The sequence below is a fragment of the Thamnophis elegans genome, chromosome 10 (genome assembly GCF_009769535.1).
Source record: "Thamnophis elegans isolate rThaEle1 chromosome 10, rThaEle1.pri, whole genome shotgun sequence".
Taxonomy (NCBI): domain Eukaryota; kingdom Metazoa; phylum Chordata; class Lepidosauria; order Squamata; family Colubridae; genus Thamnophis; species Thamnophis elegans.
This window is the reverse complement of record NC_045550.1, coordinates 47,651,918-47,669,731: the sequence shown is the minus strand read 5'-3', so window position 1 is coordinate 47,669,731 and position 17,814 is coordinate 47,651,918. Positions and strand designations below refer to the sequence as shown.

The window sequence follows — 17,814 nt, the reverse complement described above, 5'->3', positions numbered from 1 at the left end:
TTTAACTCGATTTTTGATCATCTCAGTTGTTATTTCTAATACTTGCATTTGTTTGTTGCCAATGCTTTTCTCAAAGTCATGTATCCACTTTGCTTCCTTGTTGTAGTCCTTTGCATTTTCCCACAATTCTTTCCAGAATTCAACTGTGGCCTGCTTTTCTGGTTTTTCACTTTTGGTGTCACCATTCACATTAAGACTTTGATAAAAACGCCGTTGGTCTGATCGAAATTGCTGATTTTGTTTATATTGGATGATTCGTGCCTCATATCTTTCAATTTTTCTAGCTGTTGCTGTTATCTGCTGTTTTACAATCTCTACAGCTTCATTGATGTTTCTTGTATCCAATCTATATCTTCTGATTAGCCGATCTATGATTTTGTTGTTTTTAAGTCGTTGCTCATGCATGTTCTTTAAGTTACTAGCATCTGCCCTTAATTTTTTGATTTTTTGTTCTAAACGGATTTTCCACTTTGGCTTTGGTGCTTTTTCTGTTGTGTGACTAGGTACTTTAATTTTAATGCCTAGTTCATTAGTGACTATTACAGCTGCACTGTACATTAACTGGTTTGTTTCCAAGATGGTTCCCGGTTCAATTGTTGAAAACACTGCATTAACCATTTTCATGATAGGGGCCAAAATTTTCTTAGGCACAGTTTTTAGTGATGGTAAACGTTGCCTTTCCTCATTAAGCAGAAAATGTTCCATGATCTTATCCTTCAATTATTATTATTATTATTATTATTATTATTATTATTATTATTATTATTATTTACTTTATTCATTAAACATGAAACTCAGCCAACTGAACATATAAATACCAGTGACTGGTGCTAATGGTTGATACAGTTTGCTGCCAGTGTCCTAGGTATCAACCAAGTACATTCTTAAAATATAAGATATTCCGAGTAGGGCAGTTTTTTGCAGTTCTGCTGGTGTTATTGCAGGAAGCTGCAATTTGTTGATGTATTTTGTAAAATTCTTGGGCATGGTGACAAGTATCCCGATGACAATGTGAATCACTGTTACATGCTTCATCCATAGCCGTGTAGTTTTGATGGCCAGGTCACGATATTTCATTATTTTTTCTAGTTCTTTTTCTTCGACCCTGGCATCTCCAGGAATAGCGATATCAATAAACTGTACACTTCGGCCATCTACAACCGTGATATCTGGTGTGTTGTGCTCCAAATGACGATCTGTTTGTATTTGAAAGTCCCACAAGATCTTCACCTTCTCATTTTCGATAACTTTTTCCACTGTTGTTGTTGTTGGTGGTGGTGGTCACACAGTCAGCCAGAGTATAAGAGCCATGGTGGTGCAGTGGTTAGAGTGCAGTATTGCATGCTACTTCTGCTGACTGCAGGCTGCCTGCGATTTGGCAGTTTAAATCTCACCAGGCTCAAGGTTGACACAGCCTTCCATCCTTCCAAGGTGGGTAAAATGAAAACCCAGATTGCTGGGGGCAATAGGATGACTCTGTAAACCGCTTAGGGAGGGCTGTAAAGCACTGTAAAGCGTTATATAAGTTTAAGTGCTATTGCTAGTGCTATTAGACTGGATTTGGGATTTTTGTCCAGCTATTGATCCTTCTCAAGGACCTGAAATAGGCAGATGTTGTTGTTTGATGGTGTTAAAAGTATTGTTGCAGGACATAAGCTGTTCCAAGTAAATGTCCCTTTTGCAGTTGACTGACGGTGATTTTGTTAATGCCAATAGCATTCAAATGGTGCTCCAGATGTTTTGGAATTATACCCAAGGCACTCATTACTATTGATACTATCTTTGCTTTCTTTTGCCTCAATCCTTCTACTTTTATTTGCAGATCCTTGTATTTTGTGATTTTCTCCAATTCTTTCTCTTCTATTTTGCTGTCTTCAAATACTGCAATATCCATTAGCCAGACTTTTTTCCCCTCTTTCATATTGACAATTGTTACATTTTGGGGTGTTGTGTAGCAGGTTCCTGTATGTTTGAATTCTGAAGTATTGTTGCCTTTTCACTTTCTACTAGTTTGTCTGTTATGTGGTCTCACCAGTTTTTGCTTGCAGGCTAAAGGATTTCCCCACCCCACCCCCCTGATATTCCAGTGCACCATTGTTACTACTTTGTCGTGCTGTTGTTTGTAGTTAGTCTTTGTGATCTATCTGCAGCGGTTAATTAGATGTTTCTTCAGTTTCTTTGCAGAAGCAGCATTTGCTGTTTGCTGTTGTCTTCTTAATTCTAGATTAATGTATGCATTTGTTATTAAGACTATGTCTCTAGAAATATTTGGGAATATTGTTTTTTGTTTGCATGAATATAGCTTTGAGTGATAATAGTTTTTTTTTGTTCTGTAGAATGAACTGCAATGGTTTAATCTGCAGATTGTCATGTGATAATAAATCTTTCTAGATGAGTAAGTAAATAATGAAGTAATAAATCTTTACTGTATGAAAATGTAGTCATTGGTAGAAGACAGGCGATTGGCTTTCTGATAAATGGCCTGCTTCCAAATTTGAAGGCCCACTTCATAGGACTAAACAAAAGTAATTTAGTAAAAATGTTACTATGCTTTGTATTAGATATGGTCCATAATATGGCAAGAAGTAACCAGTATCTAAGAGATCAGAAAAATGAAGGATCTTTTAATAAAAGTGCCTTTCCACGCGTATGAAGCTTAAAATGAGTGTGCATCGTTAAATATTCATTCATTCATTCATTCATTTTACTTGTATCCTCTGTAATTAAAGGAGACTCTTGGCAGTTTACATTCATTAATTAAAATTATTAAAAATGTCCTTATTATGAAGAAACATCCATTAGTTAAGCTTAATTATGCAAAACTAATCAATCATATTATAACTAATGATGTCATTTCAGTTCTCTGAAATAGTTACAAAATAGTATCATTTTTTAAATTACTTATAGAATTAAATTATAATTGGGGGTGGTGTGTGTGTGTGTGTGTGTGTGTGTGTGTGTGTGTGTGTGTGATCAAATTTCTGGATGGAATTATTCCAAATTGTACAGCAGCAACAGCAGAACCTTACAATCTTCATCACCTAATGGAAACCAAAAGTAGATTCTCCTAGGACATCTTGAGTTGGGCAGATTGAAATTGGTCAGAGAAGATGATCCTGCAAGTACTCCCAATACCAAAGCATCCCTTGTGGTTCTTCACTGGGGGCTGTTATCCCTAAGGAGATATAATAGACCAATTTGTAATTGCTTTTTGTTTGAGTTGAGTATCCAGAAAGTTTTTTTTTTTTTTGGAACTATTGACAGTATTTAAGACTGAGAAATTGATTTTTGGGCCAAGCAGTTTAAGAACCATTGGCGTATAGGGTTTTTAAAGTCAAAATCAGCATTTTGAAATGTACTTGGGGATTGACAAGAAGCCAATGTAGGGTCCAAAGCACAGAGGTAATTCATTTATGTCAGTAAGTATCCTCTACCAACAGGGCTGCTATACTTTGGACCAACTGAAGCTTCTGAGTAGTCTTCAAAATGCATTGTGGAAGTCTAGATGGGTGGTGATGAAGGCATGGTTTATCAATCCAAGATCTTAGCGCTCCGAGTAAGGTTGCATCTGGCCATAGCTGGGCAAAGTTTCCCTGGTTACAGCTTCTGTAAGGCCTGTATGAACAGTCATGGATCTGTTTCTTTAGGGGCAACCCCACTCTGTGAAAAGGCCACATTTTGAGTGGTGGTGGCACAGTGGTTAGATTGCAGTACTGCAGGCTACTTCTGCTGATCACCACCTGCCAGCAGTTTGGCAGATCAAATCTCATCAGGCTCAAGGTTGACTCAGCCTTCCATCCTTCAGAGGTGCCCCCAGATTGTTGGGGGCAATATGCTGACTCTTTAAACCGCTTAGAGAGGGCTCTAAAGCACTGTGAAGTGGTATATAAGTCTAAGTGCTATTGCTATTTTAGTGAGCACACAGTAACTGCATCTTGCATACTAATCTCTGGGCTTAGGTGTACTTAATTTGGATTGGATTTGTTTTCAGAGATTTTTAAACTTTCCTAAAGGACTGGAAGAAAGATTGTTTCTCCTATTTGTTTTATCTGTTGTTTAATGATGAGGTTAGTGGAATGGTATTTCTGTAGTTTATAGACTGGACTGTGTGCATATACTATATAAGTAGCTGTAGAAAAACTTTGCCTTTAATGCCATTAATATTGTTGAAACTGATTGCAAGTTTAAATAAACTAAAACTCTATTGCATTTCAATGTTCACATTATATCTGCTGTACTGTTTCCAGGAATATCCTGTGTGGTCTTCTGTTTAAGCTTTTTCGTAATAGTTATCCTGTTTAAACTGCTGTCATTTTCAAATGCTTTAGAATTTATCCTGGCTAATTAATATTCTCTGGAAATGTTTCTCACATCAAAACAATTTCTCCATTACAAAAAAATCAATTCCATTGTGCTTAATCACCAAGAAGAGGATACAGATTCATCCTTGCTATCTTCCCTTTCTTCTTCAAATCTGCCAAGAAGGGATAGATCAGAACCAAAATAAATCTTCCTCCCTCCTTCCCTTTTATCCATCCATGTTCATTTCATCATCTTCTCTTCCAAATGTTCTCCTTGTCAGATGTCAGAACTGATGGTGCTGGTTTTTATCTTTAACAGCCTATATGATGTGGGGATGGTTATTTGAGAGACCACCTATCTCTACTGGTTTTTGGTCATCCTACCTGGTGCACCAGAGTGGGTATGCTATGGGTTCCTACTGTGAAGCAATGTCAACTGATGGGACGAAGAAGATATGCCTTCTCTGTGAGGGTGTCCACTCTCTGGAACAAGACTCTTCCTAAGATGAGTCTGGTTCTGCTGGCTTTTGAAAGGACTTTCTTCCTTAGGTGTTAGGGTCAAAGGGTTGTAGAGCATTACACTGTTAGAAACACTTTAATAATGTCTCATTTATGTCTTTTATAAAAGAAACTATCAGGTTTCTTTTGTAATTTTTTTCAGTTATATTATATAGCATTTATGTTTCTCTTAGCTGCCCCAAGTATTTTGGTTAAAATGGGTGGCCATATAAATTTGACAAATAAACGAACAAGACAAAATAATTTATTGGAGAAGGTGTCCTTCCCAAGTTCTTCATAGCTCTACCATTTCTGTGTTTCTATCTATTCTTTCTTCTGCTTCTGTTCTTCTGGTAGAATTGGCTGAGATTGTTCATCTTGTTTCTTTGATAGTGCTGATGAAAATGCCCTGTACCTTCATGTATAGAGGGAAAAGAAGATTAAAGTTTGAACTTTTGTATATAGAAGAAATCAAAACTGACAGATTTATTCCTTACTACATTCGGAGCTTCCTTACCTTCTCTAAAGTGTTCTGCTTTGGGTGTTTGTTTGTTTTGGTGCCTTGATCTTGAATCAGTGTGGATTCTTGGTGATTGCCTGCTTCCTAGTCCCGAGAGAGTGACTGGCTTATGGGTACTCAGCAGGATTTGAGTCAAAGGCAAAACCAGAGCTTATGGTTTCCTGATTTTTAGGGTGGTGCCTTAAGCCCCACCACTGTCTATCTTTAAAATGATTATCAGGTCCATTTGAATTAACATTCAAATGACAGTTGAAACAGTCATTCACAAATATTAGTATGTATTTCCAGTGCGTAAGTACCTGATTCTCAGAGGCTCCATTACCAAGTAATGGTAATACATCCATCCCAGTGGTGGGTTTCAATTTTTTTTAGAACCTCTTCTGTAGGTGTGGCCTGCTTTGTGGGAGTGGCTTGCTGGCCATGTGACCAGGGGGGGTTGCTGGCCGGGTAGGCGTGGCCAACTTATAAAATGTGGTGAAACTCACTTAACAACGCTCTGGCTTAGCAACCAAAATGTTGACTCAGAAACTCTGGCATTTGAAGCACACAAGTCTTAAAGCTGTTAAGTTACAACACCCTTGCACCCCTAACGCTTTAGAAAAAAAAAACCCAGGGATGTTCAAACTTGACAGCTTTAAGACTTGTGGACTTCAACTCCCAGAATTCCTCCTCTCGCTCTTCATCTTGATGATGTGCGGACGGGTGGGGGGGAGGGAGCTGGAACCGGTTCTAAATGGCACTGTAGATTTGTGGAATCTCTTCTATAGAAGAGGTTAGAACTGGCTGGAACCCCCTGATCCATCCATGTATTTTAGACATGGTGTGAAATATCCCTTATTAATTCTAATTGTACTGATTCTGGCAACTATGACTTGCAACAGACGTCTATTGACCCAGTGGAGCGTCTTCCATCTCCCTCCTGCTGCATCCCCTTAATTCCTTCCAGGAATGGTACTAGATAAAATACTTGTAGAAATTTGAGACACCATATGCATAGAAAGAAAGAATGTCCATTCGTGCAAAGGACATTCTGGATCAAAGCCCGTAAATTGGGAGAGTAAGTTCCCTGTTCAGTTGATTAATTTATCCCTAAAAAGTCAAAATTATTATTTTCCAACATTCCAGATTGGCTCCTGTTCATTGTAGGAAATGGAAATAATCAACTAATGCATTAATTATTTATTTGTGTCCATCTGTACAGTATGTTCCTCCAATTTCCCTATAGCGAATTTTGTCTCTGAAGCCTAGAATCTATAGCTCTGGATATAATGAACTGTTTGCGTCATGCAGGATACTATTTCTAATCCAGTACATTCAGTATTTCGTTTGGTTACATTCCCATCATGATAACTTGCCAGTATGATCCCAAGCCAAGGATTCTGTCTGGCTTCCCCCAAATCTTAGGCAGCAGTTTTATTTGGAATAGTTGACAGTCAGTTGGCTGATTTCCAGCATCCCTGTTCATCTTGCTTGTTTTCCTCCCCAAAAAGAAGAGGAAAATGGGAGGAAAGGAGATCTGATCCAGGTGTTCTTCAGAGTTCCATTTGCTTGTGATCATTGGGGAGAGAAGAAGGAAGAGAGTGAGTGAGTTTCTCCTCTCTAAAAGCAGAAGGTTTACCTGAAGTAGCACCAACATGCTTCAATCTCTCGTTATTTCCAAAGGCAAAAGCATACACTAGCATTTAGTAGGGGAACAATGAAGGCCTTGGAAAAAGTATTCAGACGCCATTTATCTACAAATGCAAAAATCACGCAGGCAATTGTTTTCTCTGTGACACTATATGAATGTGAAAGCTGGACTTTGAAGAAGCAGGATAGAAAGAATATTGATGTTTTTGAATTTTGATGCTGGAAGGTAAAAGTAAAGGTTCCTCTCGCATATATGTGCTGGTAGTTCCCGATGCTAGGGGCAGTGCTCATCTCTGTTTCAAAGCCAAAGAACCAGTGCTGTCCGAAGACGTCTCCATGGTCATGTGGTCTGCTTGACTAAATGCCAAAGGTGCATGAACGCTGTTACCTTCCCACCAAAGTGGTCCCTATTTTTCCACTTGTGTTTTTACATGCTTTTGAACTGCTAAGTTAGCAGAAGCTGGGACAAGTAATGGGAGCTCACTCCAATACGTGGCAGTAGGGATTCGAACCACCAAACTGTCGACCTTTCTGATCAACAAGCTCAGCGTCTCAGCCACTGATCCATAAATAACCCCATAAATAGCCAAGAAAGTTAACAGATGCATGTTAAAATAAATCTATCTAGAATTCTCACTGGAGTACAAATAATGAAACACAAATTATTATATTCTGGACACATTTGGTAAAGACCAACTTCCTTGAGAAGTCCATAATGCTAGGGAATGTGCAAGGAAAGAGAAACAAAGACAACAACAAGGAAGATGGACTCAGTTACAGGAACAATAGGGGCAAGAGTTTAAAGAGTAGATCATTCTGGAGAAGGTCTATGTATCACAAAGAGTCAATACCTCAATCAATAAATCAGATCTCGAGCTTTCTTCAGCTCAACCAATACACTATTCTGACTAGTCTGCTTTTTTAAAATATGATATTTTTACTTCAATCACACTGATATATAACATAAAATTTTAATGCAAGCTGAAATCTTCTTCAAGAATGGTTGGACCATATTCACTTGAGAAACTGGACTTGGTATCAGAATTAGAAGGAAGAAATGGGATTTAGATTAAATGTTCCTCCATTGTTTTCAAATAGTTATCCAAAAATTCTAGTGGAAAGCACCAATTCCACAATGCTTTCAAGTTTTGTTTATAAGAATTAGTGAGGTCTGCATTCTCTTTAAATTATAACCATTTTCATGAAAATCCATTTTCATTCCGCTAATTCCTGAAAACCAAACCACGTCTACAGTCGGTGAAATAACTCTACCACGCCTGACCATCTTCATTTTTGTGGCAAATATTGTTCCATGAATATTTTTTAATTAAATTATGTCATCCTGCAAATAATTTCTTTTAAAACAGCTTGCAGTACTCCCACGCCATACCAATAACAATTAATTCAGAAAATAAAACAAATATTTATAAGCCTTTCATTTCTAATCAATCTAACAAGGGAAGTATATATTGAAGAAATATTAATTAAGGTGACAGAGTATCTTCTTTTATAGAAAACTGTTTTCTACTTGGCTGTTGAATGGCCCTCCTCATTTTAGAGTGCTCCCTACCGGGTGGGGCATGAAACAATTTCCAAACTCAAAAAAGAATAGAACTATTGAAATTGCAAAATGAACAACAGGATGCAAATCCCACTAATCACAATCTCCCTGGCTTCAGAGAGATACCAATATTTATTTTAGCTATAATAATGTTTCTAAATTTGCTTTTCAAGGCATGTTAGTTCGTGAGCATTTTGTGCAAATCCATGTCTTATTAAATGATGCATTTTGATTGGGAAGTGAGAAGTAACCAGTCTAAAAGTATTTCGCTTCATAATTTGACTGGATAAGACCAAGAAATTAAAATTTCTCCAATAGTTTCTGAAAATGACTTAATGGAAATTTCTCATCCATTTTTTTTACACGTACACACATACTGTACTTACATACATACATACATGTGTGTGTATGTATATACACATTAGGGGTGGGTTGCTGCCGGCGTTACTGCTGGCTCAGTGCAGGTGTGCTTTGCGCGCGCTCTGTGCGCATGTGCAGTTGCCTGTAAGTACGTCTGTGCATGCGCAGAACATGAAAAAATGCCAAAAAAAACCATGCCACAACAACCAGGGGACTGGTTTGGAGGTGTGGCAAGTCTGGTCACTGTCAGTTCTGCGACCCAGGCCAACATTCCACTACCGGTTCGCCCAAACCGGTGTGAAGCAGTAGCAACCCACCTCTTTTACACATACACATATGCAAAAGCTCTTTTATATGTGCGTAAGTAAAAAGTGACTTATCACCATTTTTTGCACTTATGACTGTTGCAGCATTCCCATGGTCATGTGATTTACATTTGGATGCTTGGCAACCGGTTCATATTTATGATGGTTGCCATATCCCGTGGTCATATGATCTTTTGCAACCTTCTGACAAAAATCAATGGGGAAGCCAGATTCACTTAACAATTGCATTACTAACTTAACAACTGCAATGATTCACTTAACAAATGTGGTAAGAAAAGTCATAAAATAGGGCAAACATCACTTAACAAATTTCTCACTTAGCAACATAAATTTTGGGCTCAACTGTGCTCATAAATGGAGGAGTACCTGTACTGTCTCCATCTATATCTATATCTATATCTATATCTATATCTATATCTATATCTATATCTATATCTATATCTATATCTATATCTATATCTATATCTATATCTATATCTATATCTATATCTATATCTATATCTATATCTATATCTATATCTATATCTATATCTATATCTATCTATATCTATATCTATATATCTATATCTATATCTATATCTATATCTATATCTATATCTATCTATCTATCTATCTATCTATCTATCTATCTATCTATCATATATATATATATATATATATATATATATATATATATATATATATATATATATATATATATTGTCTTTTTTTATTTGTGCTGATAAATAAATAAAGGGAGACTAGTATAGATCTATTTCAAGCTATTTAGCTCTCATCAGCTAGCCACACCCTTACTGGGATTCGAACCTGTTATTTTATTTATCAGCACAAATAAAAAAAGACAAATATAACAAAAGGCAACAGTAAAAATATTGGGTTTCTGTCGTGATGGACTCTTGTGACGAGCCGATTGACAGATGTTGGAAGCAGTTAGCTTCCTCCCATAATTGGGGCTTACCAGGGGTTGTGACACTAATATATGTATGTATGTATGTATGTATGTATGTATGTATGTATGTATGTATGTCTTTGTGGCCTTTCTTTTTTTTCTCATCAGTCCAGTGATATGGCTTATTTGGTGTCATGATCCTATCCAAAGAAGTCATACTAGTGGCTAACACTAAGATTTTTTTCACATACCACCTTGCATGATAAAACGAATGTAATCTCGGGATTAATCTCTGGAATGCAAAGGTGGGGGGAGATGATTCTCTACATTTTAAAGAAATTATGAGCAGTGATCATTCTATCCTCCCGAAGACGTCATTAAATTTTTTTACTAAAATTTCTGAAGTAGTGTTACCCTTGAAATGTAAACATGTGCACAAATTCTGCATTTCTAATTTGATATCTGGCTTTTTCAGAAACTTTTCCCAAGATGGTAAAATGCCAAATGTTAGCTAAGACTCACAAGACACACAATGGAACATACATCTGATCCTCCCTCCCCCCTCTCTCCTCCCTCTTTCCTTCCTTCCTTCCTTCCTTCCTTCCTTCCTTCCTTCCTTCCTTCCTTCTTTCCCACTCTCTCTCTCTATTTCTTTTTTCTTTCCTTTCTTTTTCCTTAAAAATTAAAAAATAGCAGTATATGCCTCATCTTGGCTGATCCAGAAAAGTAATTTGGATTAAATAGGTCAACATTCGGATATAATATTCAGAATTTAAGTTCCTCTCAAAAATGATTTTATTTTTTAAAGATGATGAAGCTCTTAAAATAGCTTTGCTTTGTAATTAAATGAACGGTTGCATCATCACCTGTCCACAACTTCTTGAATATATGAACTGTTATCTTTTATTTTTTTCAGGCAGAAGAAATAATATTCCTTTAAAAATGTTTTTCTCTACTTGTAGCATAATTATAACTTTTCACAGCGAGTATTAATATAAAAAATGTTCACTTTTTTTTTAGCAGCAAGCTAAAAATAGGCTGAGGAGGTATCTCAGAATCAACCACAGATATTTTCAGTCATATGTTTTAGAAAGTTATGAAACTTTGTTCTTGGTAATGGACACTGGCAGTGAGAACCCCAATTTCTCATCTTGCTAATTTGTAAATGCTGTTCTTTATATTGACTTTCTCTTTTATTTTGAAAGAAAATACTCGAGAAAAATAAATCAAGGAGCATTGTGTAGCACATTATACCCAGACAACAACCATAGCGGATATTACAAAATATTTATTCTATGTCACAGAACAATAATACATTGCTAGTTTGAAGTAATCAACTTCTGAGTATAGTAATATGCTAGTATTGTTGACATTGTATTGATAGTAAAATTGGATCCAAATTTAATCAGCCGTACTTCATCTCATTTAAATCACTGCACACACAAAAAATCACAGTCCCAAATATGGTGCCCTGCAGATGTATTTCTGCAACTACAGTTCCATTCCCATTAACTTCAACAGACCAACACAACACTAAATTAATTTAAATTTACTTCAGGGAGTTAAATATATCTGCTGAACTATAATTTAAATCTTTTTTGTAAGCTGACCTAGAACTTGCCCAAGACATTTTGCTGTTCTAAGCAGCTATTGTATGTTGGAAAGATGCACATCAGAAGCCTTTGAAATTCTCACCAGATGTATGTGGCCTTGGCAACTGACATTATTTGTTGCCTCTTCAGTCATTCCAACACTAGGCTCACCTTTAACAAGACAAATAAAGAGAGACGATAAAGAAGGGATCCTTTGTGCAGTTTTGGCTTCATTTCTATTATGTTGGTAAAAGCAGTTTTATTTAATGTTGGAAGGATCATTGTGCTGGAATTTTAACACAATGTCACGATTGTTTAATAACTTCTCTAAAGTAAAAATCAGCAGCCCTGATTATTTCACTCATATTTGCAATAAATTGTTTTTCCCCTCAAATGAAATGACAATACAGTAAATTTCCCAAGACTGAATTTAGGATTACCCTTCTTCTTTTCCTTCTGTTGTTTCCTAATATTTTTATACAGTACAACAAAATGAGACATTTTAATTAGTTTTTATGTTAACCTCATTTGCCAATAAACAAATGTATATACCGTGAAAATGGAAAATCTGCTTCCTATAAAGAATATAAACATATTCTTCCAGCCCCAAAAAATCAGCCTACAATAACAATGCTAAATAAAAATCCAAACATCACTTTTACCAGGAATTTTTCAATCGTAGTTATGCTAAAGAGGAAGACTCTCAAGTTGATGAGAGGAATGTGGAGATTTGAGTTTTCTTATTAATCGCATATCTTATAAAAGTGCAATTATTATTCTTTAACACCTGGAAATGATCAGCAGAATTTCAATGTTTATGGATTCCCGCTGGCTGGATCAAAGTAGAAGATCACTGATGGAACCTTTTCCTCCCACTTGGGTCAATTACAAATACTGTTGGGAAGTAGCTTTTTTTTTTAATGCTCACTACACTTTTATTTTCTTACTGATCTCTCTGATGGTATCATCTGCTGCTTGCAGTTGAGAGAGAGAACATAAAATCTTTACTTTTGATTCATATTTGTTAACTATTATTTAAATGCAAAGATTTTTAATTGGTGTCTATTCTAATGATTCTGTATCATTCTCTTTTTTAAAAAAATGATAGGAATAGTTTTCCATGCTGAAGATATGTTCCCCACTTAATTAGTATTTTTTGTTGCTGGATGGGATAGAACAGGATTCGATAAATTTAAGCACTCAAAGAGCCATTTGGACCCATTTCCCACAGAAAAGAAAACACAGGGAGCCACAAAGGTCCTAACTGGAAGCCCCCTGTTCAATTCTCGAGTTGACCGGAAGTTCAGTTCCCCCACCATAGAGTCTCCTCCTAGTGTGGCATACTTTTTCCTCTACCTGTCATAACCGAAATCCCTATCAATTGTGGAGACAACTAGAAAACCGTTCCCTTGCCATAGAGTCTTCTCCTGGTGCGCTGTGCTTCTCCCCACCACCACCACCACCGGAAGCTCCTCTCAAAATTGTGGCACCGACCAGTGACGGAGATGCAGCAGAGGGAGGAAAGAGCCACATGTGGCTCCAGAACCACAGTTTGCTGACCCCTGGGATAGAATGTTGGCTCATAGGAAAGGAAGAGACCTCGGCAGTATTCTTATCCAACCTCTGCTTAAGGCATGAGACCTTATATCAGTGATGGCACGCCTTTTAGACACCAAGTGCCCAAACTGCATGTTCAGATGTCCAAACTGAAAGGTGTGTGCATGTGCATGCATGAACATGCACAGACATGTGCACACATGCATGGACATGCGCACATGCGCAGCAGAGACCAAAGACCAGCTGGCCGGTGGGAGGTAGGGCATCCAAACATCGGTGGTGCAGCAAGAGGTAAGATCTTTTTTCTGTTTCATCATTTGCTGGGAAACAGAAGCTCATGAAAGAAACACAATGGAGATCTGACCTGGGGCGACGGCATGCGTGCCAGCAGAAGGGGCTCTGGATGCAATCTCTCGCACACGTGCCATAGGTTGACCATCACAACTTTATATCATCTCGGTTGCTCTGTCTTGGTGGTTCTATTTTTTAAAACCTCCAATGATGGACGACCCACAATTTCAGGACCCAAGCTATTTCATTAATTGTTCTCACTGTTCAAAAAGTTCTCCTTCCTTCTAGATTGACAGACTTCCATCTGTGGGTGTGCATGTGGGACACTGTTTCATATTTGCAGAAATCTGTATTTGTAAACTGTATTTGACATCCAGACTCTTATAGGACTTGATCTTCATTGTAACATGTTCCTTGACTACTGAATGTTTGAAGTAGCATATAGTTTTTGCTTCTACACTCATAATATCTAGCCTAGTTTATAAAGTCAAACTGTCAAACTACCAACTATTGTGACATGAAAATGTGCAAACTGTGTAACTGTTACAATTATGTTTTGTCAGTACTTCTGTAAGTACAGACAAAGAAGAAGCTGTAGTTCTTATAAACCTAACTATTGGCAGATGATGAAACATCAAAGCGACCTATTTGGGACTACCCTTGAAAACTACTCAAAAGCTGCATTTAGTCTAGAATGCAATTTACCTGCATTCCAAACTTGTTTTTCAGCTGTTGGATGAGATGTTTATTTACAGCAGTGATACTGTTACTCATATGATAAATATCTCTGCTTTGTATACCCAAAGAATGCAGTGGCACCTGTACTTGTGGGTGGACCTTGCTACATCCATGCAACACCACTACTACTTGAGCTGTACTGATTCCTATTAGAAATAACATTCAAGGTGCTAGTTGTTACCTACAGTACATCACCCTTCCTGGCACAGGGCAGGTTATCAGCTTTTCTCCAATTATTTGTATTTATCCCTGAAACCTGACATCCATCTTCCATAGTTCATCTTCTTCCATCTTTTTCTCATTCTATTTAGCTCCTGTACAATAAAGAAAAGATTAGGGGAAGCTCGTAAAAAACATCTATATTTTTAAAATCGTAAACAAGTTCTAAATGTATTATGTTTTTGTTATTTGGATAACAGTTTCCCTCTCTGTACAGCATGTTTATTTTACACAAGTCCATAATGATGTACCTTTTTAAAAGTGAACTGAAAACAATTCGCTCTGGATTCTCTCCACCCCCATTCCTTTCCTCAAACAAAGCTAACTCAAATTTTTAACAGTATCACCTATTTTAAACTCCTTTTTTTTTCTAAATAGGAACAAGCTCGGATCTGCCTGGTCTATTTGCTTAATCAGCTGGGAAACATGGAACATTCTTTCCACCATATCATTTTGTTGGAGATCAAATACATCACTGACCTCTTCTCCAACATCTTGGGTATCCAAAGCAGAGATATTTATCGTATGAGTAACAGTTTCACTGCTGTAGCTAAACATCTCATCCAACAGCTGAAAAACAACACGAGTTCGGAATGCAGGTAAAGTCAAACCTCTGATCTTTTTATCCTAAGGATGTCGCATTTTAATATTCGTGATAAGCTAAAAGTTGCCATGTTTATATTTAATATATTGGTCCAACTATCAGAGAAACCAGCCTAAAATATTTGGTTGTCAACCATAGGCTGGTGAGAATTTGTGTTTGTTGTATAAATGAGAGTGTGATGCAGCTGCCACCTCTGTCATCACTTTGCTTGCCAGAGTTAATTCAGCATGTCTGGGTGAGTGTGTCCCCTTCCTCCTTTATGGCTTCATGTGCACCAGTCTCAAAGGTTGGTAGAAGCAGGCATCCTAGTTGTTGAGAATACCATTCTTCAGTGAAAGATATTGGATAGTTGAACAATCCTACAAGAATCTTCCAACAAGCTTTCCCAAGTAGCCAACTGCTTCTCATGGCGAAGGCCTAAAGTTATTTCTTAGAGAGTTTTGAAAATGAGGTCAATGTATGCCTGAATTTGTGTTTATCACTATAGTCATGTTACAAAACCACCTATTTCCATCACTACTCACATATACAGAAAGGAGCATTTTTCCCAGATGATTCTTCGTGTGTAATTCTAATAAAAGCAGATAGTAGATAGTACAAGAATATGGGCATGCATATTTATATGTATAAGGGATGCAGTGGCTCAATGGCTAAGACGCAGAGTTTGTCGATCGGAAAGTTCAGTGGTTCAAATCCCTAGTGCCACGTAACGGAGTGAGCTCCATTGTACTTTGGTATTCATTGTTAATTGATTCCAGGAGGCACAATGAGTACCAAAAAAAATGAGTACCAAACAAATTTTTCCCATAAGGAATAATGTAATGAGTCATAATGCAGCCGACACACTGACAGGTTTTAGCTTGTGTATTGAGTACCAAACCAATGACGAGTAAGGGACAAAATGTTCACATCAAAATGCGTTGAGTACCAAATTTGATGGGATGTAGTGGCTCAGTGGCTAAAACGCTGAGCTTGTCGATCAGAAAGGTCAGCAGTCCAGGGGTTTGAATCCCTAGTGTCGCGTAACAGAGTGAGCTCCCATTACTTGTCCCAGCGTCTGCCAACCTAGCAGTTCGAAAGCATGTAAAAATGCAAGTAGAAAAATAGGAACCACCTTTGGTGGAAAGGTCACAGCGCTCCCTGCGCCTTCGGTGTTTAGTCATGTCGGCCCCATGACTATGGAGACATCTTCGGACAGCACTGGCTCTTTGGCTTTGAAACAGATGAGCACCACGCCCTAGAGTCAGGAACGACCAGCACATATATGCAAGGGAAACCTTTACCTTTACCAAATTTGTTGAGTTTCAAAGCAGTTGAGTACCAAGATATCACTGTATAATTGAAAGATCAAAAGCAAGATTTCACCCATAAATATACTCCACCATCAATAATTTTTTATCTTGACATAAACATTCAATGTCCAGATATAAATCATTGCCACTAAAAGGAAGCAACATAAAGAAAGAAAGCCATGTGATGCTATAGCATAAGGAAATCAATTTTATTATGATAATTTAAATTAGATTTTAAAATTAAATTAAGGACCTGTTTACTTAATAGGAATTTTCTTTTCAATCATGAGACATAGGAAAATAATGTTTTTGCATTATGTTGATTTGTTTAATAATTATTGATTCATTGGAATGAACTATTAACCATTATTGGCGAAGTATATAATCAAAGCATATTGAAATCATTTACCACTATTTTTTTACAGTATTTCAGTTTTTAAGCATTTGAGGCTGCAAGATCTGTTTAAGAGTATCAATGGAACAGCACTGGCTTATTATCAATACTATTAACATAATTATCTATCAGAATAGCAGATACTTTTCAGATTTATATTACTAAATCCATTAAACTTAGGTAAGGGAAAGCATTTGGATTGTAAGTCTCAAAAGAAGTGTATTCAAATTGATATGAGTATGGCAACAAGCCCAAGGCTTCCTGTTTAATATTTAATATCTTAAACTCCCAGAAAATATTTTATTTCACTTTACACTGAGGTTTATTATCATTAATGCAGACTACTAAGCTGTTACTAAGCATAGAGCTGTTCTGTTAGCTCTATGCAGCTTAACCTCATAAATACCTTGGTGAACTTACTCCCCGAAGCAACGTTAAATCATATTCAGAAATTCGACCCTTTAAATTATTACAGCTTATTGAACTTTTAAAAACGGTACTGTATATTTCAAACTCAGTGCATATAATTTCAAGAGCATGTTTATACCTGTTTTAACCATTTTCCTTACATCTGGTGGGATGTTCATACGAGAAGATAGTAGTAAAAAGTGATCTTGTCAAAATTAGAATTTTGATTCCCTTGAATTTATTAGAAAAAAAGATTTGGGCAACATGTTTTTTTAAAAAAAAAATAATATAGGGAAGACATATACTGGTGCTTTTCAAGCTTGGCAACTTTAAGATGTGTAGAAGTCAACATGCAGAATTCCCCAGTTGAAATCCATACATTTTAAAGTTGCCATGTTTGAAAAACACTGATATAGACTTTATGTCCAGCCTTAGCAGTGGTGGGTTTCAAAATTTTTTAGAACCTCTTCTGTAGGTGTGGCCTGCTTGGTAGGAGTGGCTTGCTAGCATGTGACTGGGTGGGAGTGGCTTCCAGCCATGTGCAGGTGGGAGTGGCTTGGCAGTCATGTGACTGGGTGGGCGTGGCCAACTTGTAAAATGTGGTGAAACTTACTTAACAACGCTCTTGCTTAGCA

The 17,814-nt window shown here is 37.1% G+C and overlaps 1 protein-coding gene across 13 annotated transcripts in view; it reads left to right on the top strand.

The window, feature by feature from the left end:
- VEPH1 (ventricular zone expressed PH domain containing 1) overlaps nt 1-17,814 on the top strand; it is a 144,229-nt gene that overhangs the window by 54,197 nt on the left and 72,218 nt on the right. For all 13 annotated transcript variants that reach the window (XM_032225403.1, XM_032225404.1, XM_032225405.1 and 10 more), the window contains one exon: nt 14,860-15,080. In XM_032225403.1, the coding sequence (XP_032081294.1) occupies nt 14,860-15,080 (221 nt within the window). The remainder of the gene's footprint in view (nt 1-14,859; nt 15,081-17,814) is intronic.